Here is a 23,800-nt window from a genome sequence, read left to right as displayed (position 1 = left end):
TGACAAAGTGGGAAGAGACAGCAGCAAAATACATAACCAACAAAGAATGTGTGTTCTGAATATATATAGTCTACAAATCAATTTAAAAATAACCTAATAGAAAAATATGGGCACTTCGAAAAACAGTGCATCCGAATGGCCAGTAAATGTATAAAAATGTGCAACCTCACTGTAACCAGGAAAAGGCTATTTAAAACCACAAGGCAGCAACACAGCAGAAACCACCAGAAGGGGCGGGGCGGGGCGACTGACACAAGACCAGAGCAGGGCTGAAGCAGTCATGAGAGAGAAGACTGGGGGGCGGCTGGAGCCTCCCAGCACAGCGGGGAGCAACAGGAGACTCCCTCACTGAGAGGTGCTCCAGGCCAGGCGCTCTGATGTACATTTAGTGGGCTCACAGTCTATAACTGACTATAAACTAGAACTTTAACTTCACTTGACCAATGTAAGGAGAAAGAAACTGTTGCAGATCACTTTTTCCCACCAGCTCATTCCTTTTATTTTCTCCATCACAGGGCTGCACCACTGACTCAGTCTGACGGGGGCCAGAAGAGGACGTGGGAACATCCTTTGTACTTCGCGTCCACATGATGGTAACCTAAGTCCACCCGTCTGTCCCTAATTCTCTTCTCTACCTTAGTAACAACTTCATGTACTTCAAGGTCACAAGGCCCCCTCAGCAGAAGCACAGACTCTTCTTCAATCATTAAACCAATGACTGAGGGCCAACCCACTATAGTAGGAGGAGGAGGAAGCTGTGAAGGACCCACAGATCCGTACAGGATAATACAGAGTCCCTGTCCCTGAGCTCACAATATTCTATTTGCCTTCAGGTGCGTCCAACTCTGCATAAGACATAGTAGAAAGTAAGCATATCACCAATTCCATCTTTGAACACTAACTTTTATCTAGCTCTGATCTTAGGGAAAAACTAAAGGACAAAGGCAAAACAATACATATTAAATTTAGATATGACCTTAATGCTAGGCATAGAATCAATTCACACAATACCGTTTTAGTAGTCACCCCAAGACTTGGAAATCATCCTGACTCTAGTATAAGCAAGCCAATCTCTCAACACCAAAACAAAACCACCAGGGAACACGTGCCTTGAGCACCCACATATACACACTTTCCTGCTATCTGCCAAAAACCACAAGTCCAGGGGCCATACAAATTGCTATTTCAATGCAAAATCATTTATTTAAAATCCAAACCAAGATTCAAAAGAATTTAATGACCTCAGCATAAAACATTCAAAATCCCTAAACAAAATTAGTTGTGAGGTCTTCCCAAGACTCTAGAAAACCTGAAAAACATACTGAAAAAGAGTCCTGAAGTGAAGGCAATCTCACTAGCAAATCTAAGTGGTCAGAAGCCAAACACATGCCTCTGCCATTTACGACTGATTTTTTGCCTGCTACGACTTGCATTTCTCTTAAAACACTCTCGAGTAGTGGTTGACAGACACTAGCATGCAACAAAAGCTCCTGGACAGCATGTTCAAACAGACTGCGGGCCCCACCCCCCGAGTCTGATTCAGGAGGTCAGAGGTGGGGCACGAGCACAGGCATTTCTAACCCGGCCAAGTGATGGTGATGCAGTTGTACTTTGAGAACCACTGCAAACAACCAGTTTACTGGTTTACTGTGGTGTGCGCACGCACGTGTTTCCCTTCGCAATAAGCAAGACCAAGGGGAACTTGCTGAGGAAGAACAAACTCTTTTTTCTACGCAAATACTAACTTTTCTTGCCTGAGTGAAGGTAAGTGACCTGTTGCTCAAAACGTTTACTCTGAACAACAACGTAAAAGACTCTCTAAGCAGATCATCGGAAGGCCGGTGTGTCATGGAACTGGCATTACAGTGTTAGGAAGATGGATTTTTTTTTTTTAAGATTTTATTTATTTATTTGACAGAGAGAGACAGCCAGCGAGAGAGGTAACACAAGCAGGGGAAGTGGGAGAGGAAGAAGCAGGCTGCCAGCGGAGCAGGGAGCCCGATGTGGGGCTCGATTCCAGGACCTTGGGATCATGCCCTGAGCCGAAGGCAGATGCTTCACAACTGAGCCACCCAGGCGCCCCTGGGAAGATGCATTTTTAAAAATGGTTTCAGGGCATAATGTAAAACCCTTGTAAAGTACATGATGAATCCAACTGATTAGTAGAAGATACATTAGAGCTTCTAGACCAGTCATCAAGGATCTTTTATAAATCCCAACTTCCTAGGTCTTCAGAATATAGAATGAGTCCTAACGAACACATGACCAATTCCTACAAAATTAATTTCTAGAAAAAAACATTTGAAAACTATAAAGGGACAGAGAAATGCCTTTTTCCCGCAGCTCAAGTTTCATGATATTTGTAATCTAAAATAAAGCAGACAAAGATAGAAACAGACAATCCAAATTCTCCCTGGTATCAAGTCCTACCTGGTTTGTAAGTAAGGTTCTTTACCAAGGCAAACAAAAAACAGTGGACTGCTGACTGACGCAGGAACAGTTCTCCAACAACGAATGAGCCTGGGTTCTTTCATTCAATAAATATTGTGTCAGACACTGGGGATGCCATAGTGTGTAAAACAAAGTTTCTGCCCTCGTGTTGCTTAAATTCTATAAAAAGACACACAATGCACTACAAATATGGAATGTATAAAACCCCTTCAGCTCTTTCTTCAGTCCATCAAAGACAAACACATGGTGCTTTGGTCACAAGTAGACCCAACAAACACCTACCATTCACAGCACAATCCAAAGCACCAGATGGCAGGACTTTTAAGATAGAAAATGGAGGCAGAAAGGAGATCCTAGGCACAGACAGCCCATAGATAAAACTTTTTAGGTTCTTCTGAGCCTTGGTTTTGGTCCACTGGCCCTAAATAAAGGAGGACAGAGTACGTCAAGTCTTAAAAGCACTATGGAAAATTCTAAATCGGTGAGAATGAGCACATTCACTTCAGAAACATTTATAGAGCAGCAATGTGTTAGAGATTATAAATTCTAGGATTTACTACAAGGGGATGAAACCTGCATGAGAAATTTACAATTTACTTTTCCCTCACATTACACCTTGCTTCCCACAAAACTATATTCATAAACACTGACACCCCCCCCCCCCAAAAAAAAGTCACCAATGAAAAAACTGTGTAACAATGTAGAGGTAGTGTAAAGCACAACCTTGAACAAATAAGAAGCGTCAATCACTGCACTATGCATTATATATTTGTATTTAACTGATTTTAAATTAACTTAAAATAATTAAACAATTTTGGTATGTTCATTAAAATGTTTACCTACACCATGTTGGCCAGATCACAGCTTCATGATATGAAAGCGTCAGATTCAAACAGAAAATATAATTATTTCAACTCTCCCAGACACGGTACTTACACCTGCATGCTACTCACTCCCCCTTCGGAAGGCTGGGTTCAGATCTGTGAGACTACTGCTGCTCTAGTCCTGTCTGGTCCTAGAAGCTGCACAGAGAGTTCAGCAGGCCCAGCCAACAAGGACCTACCCCTTGTGGGCCAAGAAGCCCACGGCAAGCTCCTCGAACTCCAAACTTCCAGTGTCTCCTCTGCAAAAATGAGGATAGCAATAGCACAATCAATGGTTCTCAGGAGGAATAAAGCAGAAAAAGCATGAAAGCAATCACTTCAGGTCTGGCACGTGTCATCTCCCAGATTTAATTCATCGGTAAAAAGGTAGTGACACCTACCAACAACACACAATACCCCACACGTAGCAGTAACATTACATCTCCTCCCCTATCAGTGGATAACATTCACATGTATGACTTTGGTCATTTTTCTTGTTCTGAAAAATGAGTTTACAGTAAATGCCAATGTATATCAATAAGATCTAGGCAGAATTTGTTTCATTCAATACAAAGCTTGCAAGGAAAGACCTTCATGTCCTGACAAATAAGTAAACTCTGTGATGATGCTACTTGTTCCCTTCTCGGAGGCTTTCAACTGCTAAAAAGTGGCAATAGTGCCACCCAGCCAAAAACATCTATTTCATACTTTCCTCTAAAAACCATTTCATTAGTATTTATGCAAATAAGACCATAATTAACGGCATTTGCTAAAAATCTCACCTATCCTGAAAGTTGAATTACATATGCCTATCCGAATTTTATTTCCATGATAGAGCCTAGCAAAAAAAAACAATACAACTGTTAAGACAGGAAGAGAGGGGGTTCTTCTGGTACTTTATAATCAGAAACACATTTATGTAGTTCTGAATGGTAAGATTTGGCACCATTCCTAGAAATTAATGCCACAAAGTGGTAGACAGCAATTTCACTTCTCCTACACTAGGTTGCCTTTTGGTAGTCATGAAATGGAAGAGAGAAAAAAAAAAAAAACCTTGCACAAATATTAGCAGAGAGAAAAAGCCATCAACGGTTCAAATAATCCACTACGAAACATGGTTTTCAGAAGAGACATAAAAAAACAACTACTTAAGGCAGCTGGCTGAGGCACTGAAACACAGGTACACCCAAACAGGAGCTGGAACCGCTCTCATCCTCTTCCACCGAGGATCCTTCTAAGGACAGAGATGCGACTTCAGATTTGAATGCTTACTGCACTCACAAACTTCCTGGAATTTACTACTATTCACTCAAATAAGGTCATTTACTTTGCCCAAGTTTTCAGAATTTGCATTTTAAATAATTTCTATAGGCATCAGTAAAAATTCCCAAAGACCCCCACAGCAATATTTTGCTAATTATTTAAGGGATTTTAGTAAGGACATACAGTAACGAAATAAGTTCTTAAGCTCGAGCTTTAAGACAAAATAAACTACTACAGAAACTAAACTTTACTGGTTTACAAGCCAAAAAAACCCCCTCATTTCACAAATGATAGAACTTTTAATTATATTGAAATTTAAAACAAGATTTTAGCTGAAAACTGTCTAAACTGAAAATGTTTACTTTCAAAAGTTAAAGACTTACATATTAAGACTTTGACTCTCATCTTTCCTGTGTTACCCTTGAGACAAGTATTTTCTCAAAATTAAGACACTTAAAAATACAGGAAAAAAGGTTTCCATAAAATCTTTAGAGATAGAGAAGTAGCAACTCAAACCTAACATCCAAAAAAGAAGAGTCATGTTCAAAATGACTCTTTACTACACGATAGAACATACACAGTACACAGAAGACACTATAATTTTTCCTGCGGGAACTAATCAGCATTTTTTTAAGGGGATAGCTTCAACAATACAATTGTTATTTAGACAATTTCTCAAACTTCCCAGCGAGAAAAGTTATGTGACTTGCTGAAGAACCCAATTTTAAGAATTGGGATGTCAAGTTCTCTAATTTCCAACAATGGGCATGGAGTGCTAGAGAAACGATGTTAGTGAGAAATGTTCTAATGATCCTCACTGCGGCTCCTAACTTCTGGTTTCACCGGACACTTCCACCCCATCGCACTCATGGAGCTTCACTCCTAATCACGACTCACCTTCAGCGGACCGCCGGCCTGAAAAGAGGCTGAAGTCCTCTCTCCTGTAGGGCTCTGACCCAGGACTCTTGGCCCCAAACCTTAAACACTAAGTTTTGGATTCAATGTCTTTATTTATCCAAGGACTTGCTTCTTGGTGCATCATCACCTCTGAACAATGCGTAGGTCCTTTTATTCAGTGTATATACTCAAGTCTTAGGTTGATTGTGGGATCCTTTAAAAGACAGCAATGGGTTTTAAACCATCTTTCCCCAGTTTTCATTATTAAATCGGAGTATATGATAATCACCGGAAAGATATTACTTAAAGAATGTATAACATGGGATCTTGCTGCTTCGACAACATTTAGCACACAAACGTATTCAAGACACGAGGGGTAGGCTCATTCAGTGTTTCACCTCCAAGGACAGCCACAAAGAGAAAACAACGTACTCATAAAGACACCGGAACGCAAACTTTCTTCAGAAGTTTCATGTGTTTAAATATTGCAGGATGTTAAAAATTATCTCCAAAGCACAATGGCATGAAAAAATTACCTACATTGGATCTCAACAAAAATAAGGTGAATGCTAATTTGCAATGTATCTTTCCATCACTTCATCCACCTTTCAGGTTTTCAGAGATGAGACAACTGACCAGAGTTCACACATTTCCAAGAGAAGACTGCTTCCATTATGAGTTTTACAAATAAAATATTAAGAGTGAGGCTCTGGTATTTCATTTCAAATAGTAATGGCCTATTTTTCCAACCACGAAAATGTTGACATTCTATCTAAGAATCCCAGCGTTGCTCGTCTTAAGTATAGATCCCCAAATCCTTACACCGCCTTCAGCTTGAATGTATTTCAACCAGTTCCCACAATTACTACATTACTATCTTAGTCTCACTGCGAAAAACCCAGCTGCAGGCTAACTATGCAAGAATGAGACACTGTTGAAATGACTAAAAAACAATTTTTTTACCCTTACTGCATTAAGCTAAATCCTGCAATTAAATAAAACCAAGTAACACACACACACACACACACACACACACACACACACACACACACCCCTCCTCCTCCTCCTGAGAAAAGAAAGGAAAGGAGAGAAAAAGAAACAAGTCCTTCTTCCACCTAAGCCAGAAGCAGAGCTGGGGGCTGGGTTGGGAAGAGGTAAACTTGGAGGCACAATGAATCAACCAGGTCTCCAGGGCTTTCGCCCCAAAAACCACAGGGCCACAGCAAGTTGAGCGCCAGCTGCGGGGAAGGAGCCGCCCGGATCCGGGTTCGAGGCTCGCCCTTCCCTGCCGGAGGGCCAGTGAGTCCCCATATCGGGTCAGGGCTCTTCTCCCCCCTCCAGGTCCCCAAGGATTTCCCTCTTCCTCCTCCTTCCTCTCTCCCCGCTTTTGTCTTTGAGGCAATTGGCCAGCTCCCAAGGAGGCCGGCTGGCCTCCCCAAGCCCCCGGCCTCCCTGTGCGCTCCGGCCTCGAGCCCCTCTGTCTCTCCTAGACCCCCGAATCCACCAACCTCCCCATCTTTCACGAACACCCCCTGGCCTTCTCATGTCCCCCAAACCTCCCCGTTTACCCGAGCCCCCGGCCTCCCCTCGTCCCCTGGCCTGCCGGAGCCCGCCGACCTCCCCACAAGTCCGTCCTCCACCCACAGCCTTTCTCCCAGAACCCGCCCCCTCGTCCCCCTTCCCTGGCCTCTCGTGTCCCCACGCCGGCCTCCCCACATCCCCGTCTCCCGGAAACCCCCAGTCCTTCCCACATCTCCCGACCTGCCCGCGCCCCGATCCTCCCCAGAGTGCCGTCCTCCCCGGGCCCCTCCCTCGTCCTCCCCACTTCTCCGGCCTCCCCACATCCTCGGCCTCCCAAGCGGCGCGCGGGAGGCGTCCGTCTCCGCCGCATCCGCGGCGCGGACCGGCTGGTTAGCCCCGCTCGGCCCTCCGCCCACAGGCCGCGGCCCTGCCAACCCCCATCACCAGGAGCCGGCCCACCCGCCCGCTTCCCGGCCCCCGCCCCCTCCCCGCACTCACATGTACCGCGCGGGGCGCCGGGAGGCGAGGGCAGACCACTGCGAGGCGGCGCCGCGAACCGACGGGCGGCGCTCCCTCCAACGCCTCACGCCGCGGGCGCACAGCGCTCCCGGCGGCGGCGGCGGCGGCGGTCCCGGCGGCGGCGGCGGCGGCGGCGGTCCCGGCGGCGGCGGCGGTCGCGGCGGCGGCGGCGGCGGCAGTAGCAGCAGCAGCAGCGGCGGGCTTGCGCCCTCTGGCCGTGCTGCGTAGGCGAGGGCCGCGCATGCGCGGCGACCGGCTGAGGAGCGCTTCACCGCCCCGGCGCGCGCCCGGCCGCGTCCCCGCGCCGAGCTTCCGCCCCCCCCACCACCCCCCTCCGGAGGACCGGGCATGCGCCCGGTGGCCCGCGCATGCCCTGCACAACACGGGGCTCCGGTCCCGAGACCGCGCCGGACAGTCGCGCGGGGCATTCAGGACGGCAATGGACTGAGCGAGCCTGTGGTGGCCGGGTCTGGGGAAGCCTCGGCGGAGGCCGGGAGGCGCGGCCCGCCGAGCTGAGGTCCCGGAGGTCCCACTGGCGGCACTCTGGGCCGGCGGGGCTGGACCGACCTCGGGGAAGCCCTCCCACCCGCTGCCCTGCCCCCCACAGCCCGGACGCGGCCCCTTTGCAGGGCCTCCCTAGCCCGCCGCCCTGCAGCCCAGCCCCAGGGCCGGAACCCGCAGGGTCGCGCCCCCCAGTGGGCCGGGGCCTGGCCCGAGTCCTCGCGCGTGTCTTCGCCAGGCTTCCTGCCCACCCCGAGGAGTTAGGTGTCCCGGGACCCTCTGCACACAGGAGAGTGAGGCTCACATCAGGGATGTGTTCCGTGGCATCACAGCTAATGCTGGGCTGTACTTAGATTGAATCCTGAAAGACGGCCTGAAAGAGGCTGTGGGAGGCGGCTGGAGGTAGACAGATGTGGGGCCTGCGTGCTGGTCCCTGGGCTGCAGAAAGAAGAGGAGGACCCCCGGGATCTGGGAGTCACCAGGCCTAGGGCAGCTGAGCAGACCCAGGACACCAAGTGGAAGGGGCAAAAATGCACTCGTCCAGGGGCTTCTTCAGGCATCCTTAGGAACCTGGCGTTTGTTCTTTAGGCCGCAGGCAGCCTGGGGAGGGTTTCAAGCAGGAAGTAATATCTGATTTGTGTTCTTAAAAAAAAAAAAAATGGATAGGAAGGGGCAGGGCTACTTTCATCTTTATGGCGTCACTTTGATCCTCACCACAAGCCAGGAGGGTCCTGGGATGGATCCATGCATTGGTCTCCCTACTCAGAGGGGAGTCTGCTTCTCCCTCTCCCTCTGCCCCTCCCCCTGCTCTCTCTCTCTCAAATGAATAAATAAAATCTTTAAAAGAACAAAGGTAATAAATATCCCAAACTCATCATTTCCTGATGGCTTTACTACATACTGCCATCATCTACGCTCTCGTCTGTTGTATCTTTACAGCAGAAATCCACGGAAATGACGTGACGAGCCGCTGACATCTCTTCCTGACTGTTCAGTAAGGGCAGGCTGGGAGCTTGAAATCAGCCACGGTGGGAATATGCACCCCATGGAGACTGGCACACGCCACAAATCAGCACCCCCCCCCCCCGCGGGAGCCTGTTATATTTACCAGCATTGCACGGTCTATGTGCTGCATGGTGAGATGACATACAGTCTGGAAACAATGAGACAGGGACATTTAAAACAAAGCTTCATTTTAGTCCAACGAAATGAAATGCGTTCTGAGCACCTGCGAATTCCGTGCCCACCTCTCGCTTCCTCCGCCGTTGACTCTCCGTGATGACAGCTGTGATTTGTGAGCACCTGGTACATGCCAGGCGTATGAAGTTGTATTCTCTTATTATCACTTTCCGGTTCAGTGTGAATATTGTCCCATTTCATGAATGAGAAAACGGAGGCACAGAAGGGTTAAGACACTGCCCAGGATCAAACCTTTTGCACCCTGCCTCAGGGCCTCTTGTCTGGCTCCGTGTGTACCGTCCCCCTTTCTTGCCCGAAGCAATCCAGAATCTGCGACTATGTCATTGGACATGTCGTCACTTTAAGTTCCAATTGATCTTCATATCCACTTGTTCTGCGTTTTCTGAAATGTCATTTATTCTTTGGCTTGAGCGATTTTCCTTTCCATCTTCTCCACTCTCTGCGATTGCATTTAATGGCAACGTTGATAAAGCCCTTTTCTTTAGGGTGATCTTGTCAAAGCGAGGGGTACTTTATAACCTTCAGCAGATAATTAATGCGTGTGACAACCCACAGACATTGCACACACTTCAGCAGGAGGATTGGGAGGAGTTCACAAGCACCTGAGCTGGAAATAAATTACAGGGGAAAGGCCTGCACCCCCTCCCCCGGGAACCCACACTCCGAGGCTGGCACCTCCTCCTTCCCGCAGCATCCTTGTTAACAGTGTCGGCAGCCAGCGTGGTCACCGTAAGGGGGAAACCGAGGCAAGGAAGTGCCTCACCCAGGGCATCAGCAAATCAGCACCAGAGGTGTGTGGGACACAGGAGTTCTGGGCAGAACCCAGCCAAGAACGGGGATTACCTCATGCTAAATCCAGTGTTTGTTGAACGACTGAATGAAGGTCCCTATGTACTCCTTTCTCCCCGTGAATATGTACAGCGTGTTACCTTTGACCCTCTGACTGTGGTTAAAGTGAAGAGAAAGAAAAGAAAAGAGAAGAGAAGAGGAGAAGAGAAGAGAAGAGAAGAGAAGAGAAGAGAAGAGAAGAGAAGAGAAGAGAAAAGAAAAGAGAAAAGAAAAGAAAGAGAGGTTTTTCTTTGTGATGAGAACTCTCAGAACTTGCTCTTCTCACACCTCTCAAATACACCATAGAGCAGTAATGAACTGTAGTCCTGGGGTGTACTGTAAATCCCTATTCCTTATTGATCTGAAACTGGAATTTGTACCTTTTCACCATTCACTAAATTCCCGCACCCCCTCCGCCCTCTGCTTCTGGTTACTTCAATCTGATCTCTTTTTCTGAGTTAGTCTTCCCCCTTTTCTCTTCTTTGTCTCAGATTCCACAGAGAAGGGAAAAATAGCTCTCTGTCTCTCTCTCTAGACAGGATCAATCTCTCTCTCTCTCTCTATGCTTCTCTACAGAAAGTCTTTGCCCTGTCTCCCTTATTTCACTTGGCATCACGCTTTCAAAGTCCGGTACTGTTAGCACACTTAGCGGGATGTCCTTTTCTTCTGGCTGATTCCTATGCTATTCTCTAGGTACCACTTCTTTCCCTACTCAGCACTAAAGGGCACTGATGTTTTCCGTGTCCTGGCTATTGAAAATAATGCTTCTTGAACATGGAGGTGCAAGTAGTTCTCTTTTTAATTTTTGGAGGGACGTCCACAGTGTTCTGCATAGTGACAGTACCAATGTGCATTCCCACCAGTGGTGCCCAAGGATTCCCTTTGCTCCACATCCTCACCAGCATTTGTTATCTCTCGACTTTTGGAGGGTCGCTCTTCCCGCCAATGTGATGTGATGTCTCATGATGCTCTTGGTTGCATTTTTCTGTGGGTTAGTCATGTTGAGGAGCGTTCACTGTGTCTGGGGCCCAGGGACACGTCTAGTCTGCATTAGACCTTTAGTTCCTCGTTTAGACACACAGGGGTGGGTGCAGAAGCACTCTTCTGGCTGAGGTGCAGGTGCTGGAATCGTAAAGAGGACACCATGGGAGTGGACAGAAAAGGAGGAAAGGGAGGGTTCTGAGGTCCTTTACTCTGCCCAGGGAGCCAAGAGATCCTGCTCCTTTGCTCTGTGACTCTGCAAAGGCACTGCGTTGAGGACCCCCGAGAAAAGGCATGGCTTTTTTTGCTGGTGTGCCTGCGTGGGGCTGTGCCACCAGAGCTGGAGAGCTGGATGCAGGGCGCTTCCTTGTCCATGGTACCTGGTGAGTTCTGCTGGAGGAACTGGAGCAGGAAGAGTCAGGCAGAGGCCATTATGGTTGTCGCCCCTGCCCAGAAACAGCTTGAAAGTTTTAGTAGCATTCTGCAGTCTAGGTGCTTAAGAGGGGAGGTGGGCTCCAAGATCTTCTCAATTATTCATTCAGTAACTACACACTGAGCACTGCCCTATGCCAGGTATCTTGCTGGGCCCGTGCGCAGAGCTGAAATTACCTAGGGCTCCTTTGCTTTAGGAGCTCCCAGTCTACACATGGACCAAAGCTCCAAAGAGAACGCACGTGAAAGAAAAGAGCAAGCGCTCTGTACTAGGAATGAAGTGTGCTACGGAGGAAGGCTGGGGAGTCACTGCATGGAAAGATATGAAAGGCCTCACTGAGGCTGAGGTTGCTGAGAACAGATTGACCAAAGGGAGCTAGACCTGCACACGTCAGGGAGCAGCGTTTCAGGAAGAAGTGACTTGTGCTGCAGACACTCAATAACAGAAGCCAGTTTGGCCAGAGGAGTGAAAAAGGCAGCCAGGGTGGCTGCAGGGACACTAGCAGGAGAGCAGAGGGGAGGGAGGAAGGCAGGGACAGATGCTGAGGCCTGGGAGACTGTTACTTATCTAGAGTTGCCCCGGGACTGCATTGCCCTGATACCCTGCATGTGCAGGTGCATCGCTTTAATTTCTAACAGTATTTGTGGGTGAAGAATGCGGGCCCAAATTAGCATGGTTCCCCAGGCTCAAGGTGTGTCAGTGGCTGCGGCTGTGACCAGGGCCATACTGGAAGAGGATTTTGTCATGAGTTGGCTCACGTGACTCGGGATGCCATCTGGACTCAGAACCTGAGTTCCTGTGTGTCTTTTGGCCTTGGCACTGCCTCCGTTCTCTATCCTCTGAGCCTCTGTAGATGGCAGCTCAAAACATCGGTGCTTGGTTCTGCTTCAGAGAGAGAAGAAGGGAAAGGGAAGGAGTGAGTAGTGGAACATGATGGAAAGTAACTAGGGAGTGAGAAACTCTTTGCATGACATGTAGAGAAGCTCTAGGCATGGTACTTCATCACGTTGAATATGTCCTGTGGGTCAAAAGCCAGTCACTGACCACTTAGCAGTTACAGTCTGATGCCTATACCACAGGTCAGGATCCCTGGGAGCCATGGTGAAAGCCGCTCCCCTCATAGACCCAAACGAGGTAACGGGGTCTCGTTCTTCATATAACGGGAAACAATTGCATGGTTTTACTACAGAGGATGACAATGCCTGCATCTTCTTGCTTTTCCAGGCCATCATGGTGCCCACCTTAAAATGAGGCCAAGAGGGAAAGTGACAGTTGCAGTATTACAGGGCTGGAACCCAGGCCTCTTCTGAGCGGCCCTCCATGCCAAGTCCCACCCCTTCTTGTAATTCTTCCATCTTGAAAATTGTGCCTCAGATACACAGGGGACCACCCCACACATGTAATAAATACTCTTATCCACAGACACCAGAGGATGTCCCAAGGAAGTAAATTCTAGCCTGATCCCCGCACTGCAGGCTGGGAAAGTGGGGACTACGTGAGAGACGCAATGACATAGGACACACAAGTGCGCAAAGAAACACAGAACGTAAGGTCTGAATTCAGCTCTGCCTCCTGAAGCTTCAGACCCTAGTTCCATTTCCCGAGAGCGGTGGCTATGGCCTTTTTGGCTCATTGTGTCCAGTTAAGGAGATGACATGGGGGAGAAAGCTAAGGAGTCAACTGCCAAGAAGGGGCTCTGGATAGGTCTGACTGAACACATGGTCCCAGGGATTAGAATCTTGAAAGAGTGACCTCACTTCCTCTGTGATAGGCCCCAACTGAACTTAGAACTCTGGTAACCGGGCACCCAGATTCAAAAGACAACCTGCTCTCCAGCTCACTTGGGTGGAGACATTCGAGAGAGCAAGATGTTCTCTTGCTGCCTTCCTCCCTTCAGGGTCTCTGGGCCCAGGCAAGCCCAGAGAGAGAGACTTGCAAATAATTGTAGACGTCGGCTCAGCCCGCTTTTCCGAGCCCTCTGGACATGTGGCAGGAGACACCAACAGGTAACACGAGGCAGCTCAGGGCAGCCCACTGGAGAGCAGGCAACAACTGTGATGTCACCTCAGCAGGCCCACACCTCTTGCCCCTCATTATGTGTGTCCCTGTGTGTGTGTTGGGGTGGGGGGCTGGTTGTCTATGTGTAGAGAAGGGGACAGAGGATGTGGGACACACCCTTCCTGGGCAGAAGGAAGCTGCCAGGTGTTGGAAGCCTGGCCCATCTTTCATGTTCACACCCCAGGTCATAGCAGGCAGGATGAGAAGCTGAGCACTGGGGACCAAGCTCAACTACCTCGATGTTAATCACGAGCTCTAGAGTTTCATCCGGCTACCTCCTTGCTCGATGTCTTTTCAGCTGCCCCTCTTTGCCTCAACTGGAGAACAGGATTTCTAATGCGGGTGGCCCCTTGTGGCAATGTCCCGGGAGGACACTAATGTCTCTTGACCCCATGTCTATGGGGCACTGCATTTTCAGAGCTGCACCCAGGAGGTCATCGAAGAGCTGGTCTGGGACTTCAACTACAACGCCCTAGACAAGTGGCAGGTGCACCAGGCCACCCAGGATCAGTGCCGCTCTGAGGTGAGAATGGGAAGAGGGTTCCACACGCCCAGGGCCCCCACACAAATGTGGGGACAAACCTGGGGCCCTCCCATGGTGTTTCCACATGAGTGCCCCGCAGGCCCAACCACAAAGTCATCCCAGTATCCACACCTCCACCACCAGCTGTGGGAGAAGGTAGGAAGACACTCTTCCCATAGGTGGGAATGGTAGAGAATAGTGTTCGTGTTTTTTGCAGTTTGGGGCGTGGGTTATTCTGTTTCATTCTGTTTTGTGTGACTTTTCCCGCAGCCATGAGTGTCTTTGCATTTTGCTACTGTTTTGAGTATTTTCTTGACTCACCCCAGCCATCCTGTGTAGAACCCAGCTCCACTGTCCTTGGAGAACGTGTCCAAGGCCTTATGAATCCTCACCCCACACAGGGTGATTGAACATAAAAGGAACGGTGGGATGAAGCCATTCTATATGTTCCTCTGTAACGTATCACCTCTCAGAACACATCGACTCATTGTATGTCCCCCGGGTCACAAGCTGTGTCCTCATATGTCTTTTTGGACCTCCGTATGGGAGGTTGTCTGCCGCCGTGAATCAGCCTTTCAAGCACGGATTGGGTGCAAGGCCTCTGATGCCTCCTGGCCCAGGTAGTGGACTCTGTCTTTTCAGAGTTCAATCCAGGCCATCTTTGAGGAGCTGCTTGCTCCAAAGGCTCAGCTTCTCCATCTCCCTTGACAAGCAGCAGGTGCCTCGGCCCACAACAACATCCAATGCTGGTCTGGGGTGAGAACAGGTCCAGATTGATGTCCAATCTCAGGACCCACAGATGATCACGGCAAGGCCAGAACCCACACTAGAAACAACCGGCTCCCCTGGGGCCTGCCGAGGAAGGTGGATTTCCCCTGAACCTTTCTCCCCACCTGAGGAACAGACCAGGCCGCAGCAGCCTAGGGAAATGCCATGCATTCCATGCTCTGGACAGTTCTCAGGCCCAACGTCTATGATCTCGAGCAGCGTTGGAGATGCTAAGCCTCTGCTTTCTCCTGTCTGCAGTAGGGATGTTGACTGATGACTCAAAGGCATACAGTTCTTAATAAAGCCTATTCAGAGAGAGAAAGGCTGTGGTGGCTCAGCTAACAAGATGTGTTGAAGTGACCAATGCTTTCTCATTTCACCCCTAAAGGCAATTGTACTTTCAAGCCTAGAGCCTTTTTCTGGGTGGGCCCTCAAGTCCCTTTTCTTGCACAAGTTCCCGAAGGGATGGGACTCTCTGGTCTGAGCACCAGACCCTGATCATCCTGGTGGTTCGTGGTGTTGAAGCTGACTCCATTGCCCCCCACACCCCCCTTCTCTACCTGGTGGGAAAAGGAATCATCCCTGTCCCTGGATGAGGCCCAGACGATGCTGAGGCTCCGAGAAGGCACAATGGAGCATTTCGTACAGTCCCTGGTGCCATCCTTCCCAGATGGGAGCATCTCAACCACCTCAACGATCTTCTGCATGTACGAGATGTTCACTTCAGCCACACAGGTCCTGGGCCAGCAGTTCAATCGGTGAGTGCCCACCCCATGCACAGCACAGGGTGAGCCTCCCATCTACTGGGTGTACATCTCGGGAATGGCCCTACCCCTCTCTGACCTTCCCTTTCCTCTTCTGAAAACTGGGGTGGTTAAGAGGATGAACCTCATACAGGTACTGTAGGAAATCATGGGAGGAAACATGGCACGGGCTACTCTGGTGCTTGGCTCTGTAGAAAGGGCTCCTGGACGTGCTGGGCATCTTCTTGCTTAATAGTTCTCTCTCTCCGGTCAAGAAGCTCTCAAGTGCAACCCTCACAGGCCGGTGGCCCTTCTGGGTTGACGAAAGGAAATGCAAAGCAGGCAGTTTCTCTATGTGTAAAGGACTTCTGAGATTCCATCTAGATGGTTCTGGTAGTTGTCCTTTGTGTGAGCAGCTCAGGGGCACACTGGGAGCAGGCAGACCAGCCCACAGGCCACTCAGGATTTGGAAAGTGCGGACTGGGAAGTAGTCGTTCAAGAATGTATATTAAGCACCTAGGAATGTGAATGGAGAGAGGAGATGCAGTGTCTGGGTCTCAGGTCTAGTCAGAGGGTCAGATAGGCACTCTGCACACCCTAAGCACGCATGTCCAATCGTTGTTAGATGTGACATCTTCGTAGCCTCCTCTAGCTTTGAAAGGATCCACCTAGAGCTGGATCATAGGACAGATGAAATGATCAAGTAAAACTGGGACAGGGGTTTGGGTCCAGAAGCAGGGCTGGTTGCCTCCAAAGAGCAGGATGGGGGACTACAGGGGTGGTGGCTGGGGAGGGATTTGCCGAACCAGGGATCTCACCGATCTCTTGATTTCCAGTGGGTGGGCTTCATCTGGGGGGCTTCATGTGAAGAAGCAAATGAGTCAAAGAAGGCTGTGGAGGGGGTCCCGGGCCCTCTAGGCAGCAGAGCACAGTCTGGGCTCAGTGGGTGCCTGAAACACCCATCCCTTTGACGGTCCCAACTTGCTCTGCCTGCCCCTCCCTGCTGACCACCCCAACCGGGGCCAAGAACCGAGGGTGTGCTGAGCCGACCACTCACAAATCTGCCTCCAACCTGAGCCTTGATACTGGTGTGCATGGAGCATAGAGTAGACCAGGCCCATGGCCAGGTAGAGGAGAAGAGAAGTGGAAAAACCAGACTCATTCAGGTTTTCTGGAGGACCAGGCCTTCCACTACGAGGGCAGCTAGAGAGGGGTTGGGAGGGGGCTGGGGCCATCCTCTGGGACCCATACAGAAAGAACGGTGCTGTGGGAGTAGCATGTGCAATGCAAGGCCAGGCCTCTGACTCTGTTCCACATATGACTCTCCCCAGCACCCTGTCTCCCTTCTTGGGTACCTGGCCTGAACAGAATTTGCAGGCTATCTATCAGTCCCTGGGCCGTGACCGTGTCGAGATCAAGGTGGCCTATGTGCATGGGGCCATGGTTCTGAAGTGGCATGCCTGGGACCTGACAAACCATGTCCCCCTTCTCCTGATGCAGCGGGAACTTCTGGCGCTCACTGAGGCAGAGGTGGAGGGTAAGGGGGATGGCAAGCTGGGAAGGCTAACTGGGATGCGGTTCATGGGCTGGGTATTCCTTTCAAGGCCATGGGGTCTGTCCTGGTTTTGCAAAGGCATCCGGAAAGTCAGTGATGTGGATGAACCTTTCTCTGTCTCCTGCCCCAGTGCCAGCTCCAGGGCTCCTTCCAGTGGCAGAGCCAGGAACAGGGCCTCCTATAGAGCTAGAGGCGACCCCGGCTCTGTGTCAACTGTCACCTGCGGTGTCAGAGCCAGCCTCCCCTCCGTCAGCTGTTCCAGAACTGCAACCCGTGCTCCCATCTTCTGCATGTGTGCCGGGTGCTGAGCAGCAGTCAGCTGGACCACCCTTTTTGCTGGAAAGTTTCACTCAGGCAACAGCCACAGAGCCCACCGTGGCCCCAGAGGCTTCCTGCCACCGCTGTGTCACCCCAAAGAACCAGCTGGGTGAGGAGAAGCCCGACCTCCTGGACTTCCCTCCCAGGCTGGTGGCAGAGCAGCTCACGTATATGGATGCGGTGAGCAGCTGGGCTCTCAGGGTGGGCCAGGGGCAGGCCTTCCTTCTGCTCTCACCTGCCCCACACCTGCCTTTCCCTGATGTGGACTCCTATGGTCTGGGACCAAATCTCAGCTCCACCACTTCCCAACCCTGTCAACCCATCAGGGCGCTTAGCCCCAAGCTTTCACTGTCCAGCTGCGGACTGTAGCGAGAGACCCTGATAAGCACTGATACGGAGGTACTAGGGAGAAGAAATGAGCCAGAATGGAGAGACCAATGGGCAGGCCCTGGTCCCGTGGGTGGAGGAGGGCAGCTCCCTGTGTTCAGTCAAGTCCATGGGTCACCCACTCATGTGCCTTGGAGGATGAGTACCCTCAGCATTGATTAGGCGTCTGATGTGTCCATGAGGACAGGGCAGACGGAAGAACGTGTGGTTGCAGCTCCCGTGTGAGAATGTGCATCTGAAAGGGGGGAAGGACCAGGGGGATGACCAGTTGGAGGGGAGGGGAAGAAGCCCCCTTGGGTTGGACCACCTTGCAGTGCCACCTGGAGCTGGGAGTTCCTGAGCATGATCAGGGTGCCAATGCCCTCCTTCCTTCCCTTGCTCTGTTTGCTCCTGGGTCATTGTGTACTGGGTTCCCTCAGGGAAAAACAATGGAATGAAATCCATGGTCTCCAACCAGGCTCAGGCCAGATTCTCAGCTCCCTGAGGTCCAGCTCTGACCTGTGACTCCTACGTAGGACATGAGTCTTGCATGGGAAATGGCTGGGTGAACCAAGGTCCGCCTGTTCTCTAGGAGCTGTTCAAGAAGCTGCTGCCCCATCAGTGCCTGGGCTCCGTCTGGTCCAAGCGCAACAAGCCTGGCAATGAGCACCTGGCACCCACAGTCCGGGCCACTGTCGCCCAGTTCAACAGTGTGGCCAAGTGTGTCATCACCACCTGCCTTGGCAACCCGAGCATGACAGCCCGGGACAGGGCCGTGGTGGTGGAGCACTGGATCAAGGTGGCCAAGGTATGCAACGGGAAGCCCAGCCGAGGTGCTCTCCTGAGTCTCGGGCACTGCTCTTCCCTTGATCAGGTCTCAGGGTGGAAGGCCCTGGTCTTTGCCCTAGGACTGTGCAGTCCCTAGGCTCTTTGGTCCAGGGGCATGCTGACCTCGCCTTGCATGGCCCCATGCTGGGATGCTCCGTTTCTTCCTGGCTCCTTCCTTGGTGTGAGGTAAAATCCTCCTCCTCCTCTGGGCCTCACGTGTGCCCTTCGGCAGGTCCCTGGACAGCTGCTTCCTCCAGCAGGAGCGCTTTCCCCTGAGGGGGACTGAAGCTTGAGAGCCAATCAGGTGCCGGCTCCCCAAGTGACAGCCCATTCTCTTCCCTCCCCAGGCCTGTCAAACCCTGAGGAACTACTCGTCCTTACATGCCATCCTCTCGGCTCTGCAGAGTGTCTCCATTCACCGCCTCGAGAACACGTGGGGGAAGGTTTCCAGGTGAGTAGGCCTCTCTCCATGGAGGGACCAGGATGGACGAGGGAGCTCCCAGAGGCTTGTCCTCTTCCCTCTCAGGCAGCTTGGACCTTCTGGGAGGCGGCAAACCCCGACCACAGGACCTGGGCTGGTGGGTGCATCTCTCAGCCTTCCTGGTGAGGAGGCCACCATGCCTCCCACTTTAGAAATCAGTTTTGCCAAATGTCCCACACGGGGCTGAGCTGCATTAAATCTCTTCACGTGTTTCCTTGACAGCCACTAAGCTCTCTGCCCATTTGAACCCCAAATTGACCCAAACAGCGTTTCTCAATGAATATGGGAAGGGAGGCCCAGGACGAGCCACATGAGAGCTCCCTCCCATGTCCTACAAAGACCTTAGTGCTCAGAGGATCCCAGAAGAAACCCTCAACCAGGCAGGTTGACACTCTGGGGTTCTCAAAGAAAAGGCACTCGCACTCAACCCTGCCACATTATTCGTCCATTGATCGTGCCTCCCTTGCCTCTCTTCAGGAAGCCATTGAGGATCTTTCAAAAGCTGTGCAGCAAGGACACCACACAGGGCAGGAATCTGCTCATCAAGGTAGCCTGGAAAGTGCAGGTCTGGAAAGAGAGGAGGGGTGGGATGGAACAGGGTCCTGAGTGGATGAAGTCGGGAATGGTCTGAAGCATTCCTTGGGGAGGGGAAGCCTTTGTCATGAATGTGGCGACAGCCTAGGTGAGGATGCCGTTGGCGGCGAGGGGGCAAGCAGGTGGTGTCCAAGCAGACTCCCTAGCCTACACACCCTCTCGCTCTGTGTCGACAGCTGGTCCAGGTGGGGGCCTCTACAAACCTGGAGAGCCCAGAGGACAGACCTGTGCTCAGTGATGGGGTTGGGCTGGGTTGAGGGCCACAACAATGATGAGAGTAATAGGACCCTGAGTCCTCAGGAGACCATGGGAGATAGGTGGAGTTGTCACGTTTCCCGATGAGAAAACAGGCTTGGGGAGGCCAGGCTGTAAGCTCAAGGTCACACATGGAGTGAATGTTGGAGTGAAATTGTTCTGGAATCACTCACGGCCTGCTTCTGGATAATGGGGCCTCAGGATCAGTATGAGTTAGGTCAGATGTCTAGGTTCTGACGTCCAAGATGGTGGGGGCAAGTGGCCTGAGGGTATGATGGTCTCAAGGAACTTGTCCTTGGCCCTGCAGGAGCGACCATCCAATAGATTTGCCACCCTGGTGATGGCCCTCCGGGGAGCCCAGAAGAGGATGCAGAAGAAGGTGAGTGTGCCTGAGGCCCAGGGCCTCCAAAGTCAGAGGAGGAGGAGGGCTCCTCCCTGAGGGCTGGAAGCCTCCCAAAAAGGAAAGACCAGGAAGGGGGGGGGGGCCTTCCCACTCCAGCTGTGGCTCCTGGGGCCACAGCTTCTACAATTCTTATTTCAAAAGAACCAGGAGGAGGGTCCAGAAGGTCCATAAAAAAGAATGGGTTTTGCGGGTGGATAGGGACCGACCTACTGCTCCATTCCCTGGCATTTTTGAAAAGCAGGCCCTGAAGGTGATGAGGAGGAGTCTGATATTCTGGGGGGGGAGGGGAAAGGGAACCCGTGGGGGGAGGCTGCTAAGGGTCCTAGGCTGCTCCACGTGAGCCCCTGGGGTGGGCTAGGAGGCTGGAGCATTTTCAGTGGAGGGTCCCTGTGGACACCAGCGAGCAGGGACTCATCCCAACCCTCCCCCTCATGACACAGGGTGTCGTGCCTTTCCTTGGCACTTTCCTCACCGAGCTGGTGATGTTAGATACCGCCATGGAGGACTATCTGGAGGTGGGTGAGCCTGAGGATTGTGGGGGAGGGACCAGAATCCGGAGGTTTGGGAGCAGAACGCCCCTGTACTGAGCCCTGAGCTCTCAGGACTCGGCAAACCTCCCCTCATGACAGCCTCACGGCTACCCTGTGAGCCTGGGGGCTGTTGCCCATCTCAGGGATGAGCGAGGTGAGGCTGCAGTTAGGCCACGGCTCCCGGTGCCGAAGACTGGTGAAGCAGCAGAGCTTCCTGAAGGCAAAGCTGCGTGAGGTCTGTCTGAGTGGACCTCAGCCTCCCCCGGTGAGTTTGCCCGTGGGGGGAGAATGAAGTCAGGACCCTCCACGTCAGCAAGCACCTCAGTAGCCGCAGCAGCCCCTTCCTGCCTGAGGCTTCGGCCTCCCCCACTGTCTTCCGAGAGGGTGGTGCTGCAGGGTCCCGACCTGTAGCCAGTCCATCTGCCCCATGTCCTCCTTTCTCTGGACCCCAGAGCCTGGCCTAGATCCCAGGCCCGCTATCTGTGTATGCACGGCCCCTCATGGGTCCTGGCCATGGTGCAGCATGAGAAGGGATGGGAATCAAGTGCTCCTAAGAACCAGGGGCCTCATTCTGATGGACTTTGTCTGCATTCCAGGGGAATGAGATCAACCACCAGAAAAGAAATAAGGTGAGCATATGTGGCGCTTCCCACAGGGAAGGGTAGGGAGTGGGCCTCAGAGATGTCCCTGGGAAGAACATTGCTTGGCTCCATCCCCTCCACCTCACATTTCCTGGGATCCCTTGAGAAGAAAGCAGTGCAAGTCCCATCCCGTTAGAAGATGGGGACAGATGCATGGCATTCAGGAAAACTTCCCGCAGGAGAGGCTACTGATATTCATCTCTGAGAATAGGTGGAGACCAGATGAATCTGCAGGCAGGAGGGTGGCCATGTTTGCCAGGACCTGGGATGGGTCCCCGGTCCCGCTCCTCAACCGTCACCAGGCCCTGCAGCTCCCCCCCCCCCACCCCAGGCTCCCTATGCATCCTGTGCTTCTCTCTCTGCTCAGGAATACCAAGTCATAACGGACATCATGCTGCTCCAGGTGGCTGCCGAGAATTACACTCTAGAGCCCGAGGATCCTTTTTGGGCCTGGTTCCAGGCTATGGAGCCGCTCAGCGAGGCTGAGAGGTGAGGCCCATCAGGAGCTGGGTCGGTGAGGTTCGGGGTGGACTCTTTCTGCTGGCCACTCCTGGGATCCTCCTTCCCTGGGCAGCCTCAGGCCTTGTTGCCGGGGCGCCTGACTCCAGCTGTGGGCAAACACTGGCAGGGACTCTTGAATGGAAGCTCCTGGGCAACTCACAGGTGTCCCTCTGTCCTTAGCTACACCCTGTCCTGCCAGCTGGAGCCCCGGTCCTAGCTGGTCAGCAGCACTCAAGAAGGAGAAGAACTGGCCGCAGTCAACCTCAGGGCTGAGCAAGTGTCCAGTGGCCCTGCAGGGATTCCTCAGCAGCTGCATCCTTGCGCCCATTTCCTCCACACCCCTTCCCCCCATCTATTTCCTTATGTAGGGGGCACCATTTAGTTGTTTTAAATAGTACCGTGATAGATTTGCATGTTAGGAGATTAAAGCCCTTGTTTTGTTTTAGAACCCATGTGTGTGGTTTGGGTCTTTTACTTCCTGCAGTAATGGAAAACTTGCACAGACTCTCATATTCGTTCCTGACCTAGGAAATCTCCCAGAGTCATCAGCTACTGTATGTGGGAGGAAGGAGAAGTGCCAGCCCTTCTCCCTAGCCACTGGAGGGCACCCCCAAATCCCCCTTACTCAGAGCACGGGTCCATTTCAGTCAATGAATTTGGGCAAACAGCAGAGACAGCCCCTCAGAACTCCTGAGATTTAGAGGTTGCAGGGACTTTCCCAGGAGTAGCAACAATCACTGAAAGTGGGAGTCTTTAAGACTTGTACGCCCCAGAACACCTTCCTGCCCCAGGACTGGGGTTGCCTTTCTCCGCTCTAAGGCCAGGAAGACTGTGTCCTGCTTCTTCCATTGAGATGCTTTTTTAGTTTTGTGTTTGGTTTTGGAACTTGTCGTATTGTAGTTCAGTCTCTGGAACTGCATCAGCACCTAGTGGGGAAAAACACGGAAGGAGATCAAATCCTGCGTGTGAAGGGGACAAAGCCAGAGGAAGATAATTTGCAGATGGACTCAGGGCAGGCAGGACTTTCCAGCCTCAGTCTCCTCGTTGGCCGTTTACCAAGTTTGGCATCTTTCTGGGATTCTTGTCAATGATCTCTGGATACCCTTTCCTGCTTGTTTTGTGTGTTGGGAAAAGATGGGAGGGGTACCTTAAAGGACACACCTGAGCCTGGTTCCATGAACATCTATGCTGACCTAGGAGCCAGGATTTCCAGCCTTCATGCATCTCCTTATGCGGTTCTTCTGAAGCAGCAGTTCCCTCCAGGCCCCAGGCTCTGGGTCAGATGCACAATAGCTACTGTTCCCTGGCTGGCATCTGATGGATCAGGGATGGGTTCTCTCTTGCCAGGATAATGGGATTTTTTTTTTTAATTTTTTTATTATGTTTTGTTATTCCCCATACAGTACATCATTAGTTTTTGATGTAGTGTTCCATGATTCATTGTTTGCCTATAACACCCAGTGCTCCATGCAATACGTGCCCTCCTTAATACCCAGCACCGGCCTAGCCCAATCCCCCACCCCCTCCCCTCTGAAACCCTCAGTTTGTTTCCCAGAGTCCATAGGGGAAGACTTTTTTAAACAAACCCAATTTGATGAGTTTTGAGACATGTATATACCCATGATAATGAACATAGTCATCATTCTCAAAAAATTCCCTGATGCCCTTACAATCCTTCCCTCCCCCAAGCATCCCGTCACCAGGTAATCACTGGCCTACTTTCTGTCTGTCTGTCTGTCTGTTGGTTGGTTTATTTTTATGCAAGGGTGCTCTTTATTT

The 23,800-nt window shown here is 51.4% G+C and overlaps 2 protein-coding genes across 2 annotated transcripts in view; both read right to left on the bottom strand.

Annotated features, from left to right (window-relative positions):
• LOC123786625 (ral-GDS-related protein-like) overlaps nucleotides 1-7,641 on the bottom strand; it is a 120,381-nt gene extending 112,740 nt beyond the window's left edge. The window contains exon 1 of the mRNA XM_087860495.1: nucleotides 7,494-7,641. Coding sequence (XP_087716621.1) covers nucleotides 7,494-7,495 — 2 coding nt within the window. The 5' untranslated portion in view covers nucleotides 7,496-7,641. The remainder of the gene's footprint in view (nucleotides 1-7,493) is intronic.
• LOC123786486 (uncharacterized) overlaps nucleotides 1-23,800 on the bottom strand; it is a 224,356-nt gene that overhangs the window by 111,433 nt on the left and 89,123 nt on the right. The window lies entirely within an intron of this gene.

The sequence above is a fragment of the Ursus americanus genome, unplaced genomic scaffold (assembly GCF_024610735.1).
Source record: "Ursus americanus isolate L20-20 unplaced genomic scaffold, mUrsAme1.1.p SCAF_68, whole genome shotgun sequence".
In the NCBI taxonomy this organism is placed as follows: domain Eukaryota; kingdom Metazoa; phylum Chordata; class Mammalia; order Carnivora; family Ursidae; genus Ursus; species Ursus americanus.
The sequence above is the reverse complement of the archived record's forward strand: the minus strand, read 5'-3'. Positions and strand labels throughout refer to the sequence as shown.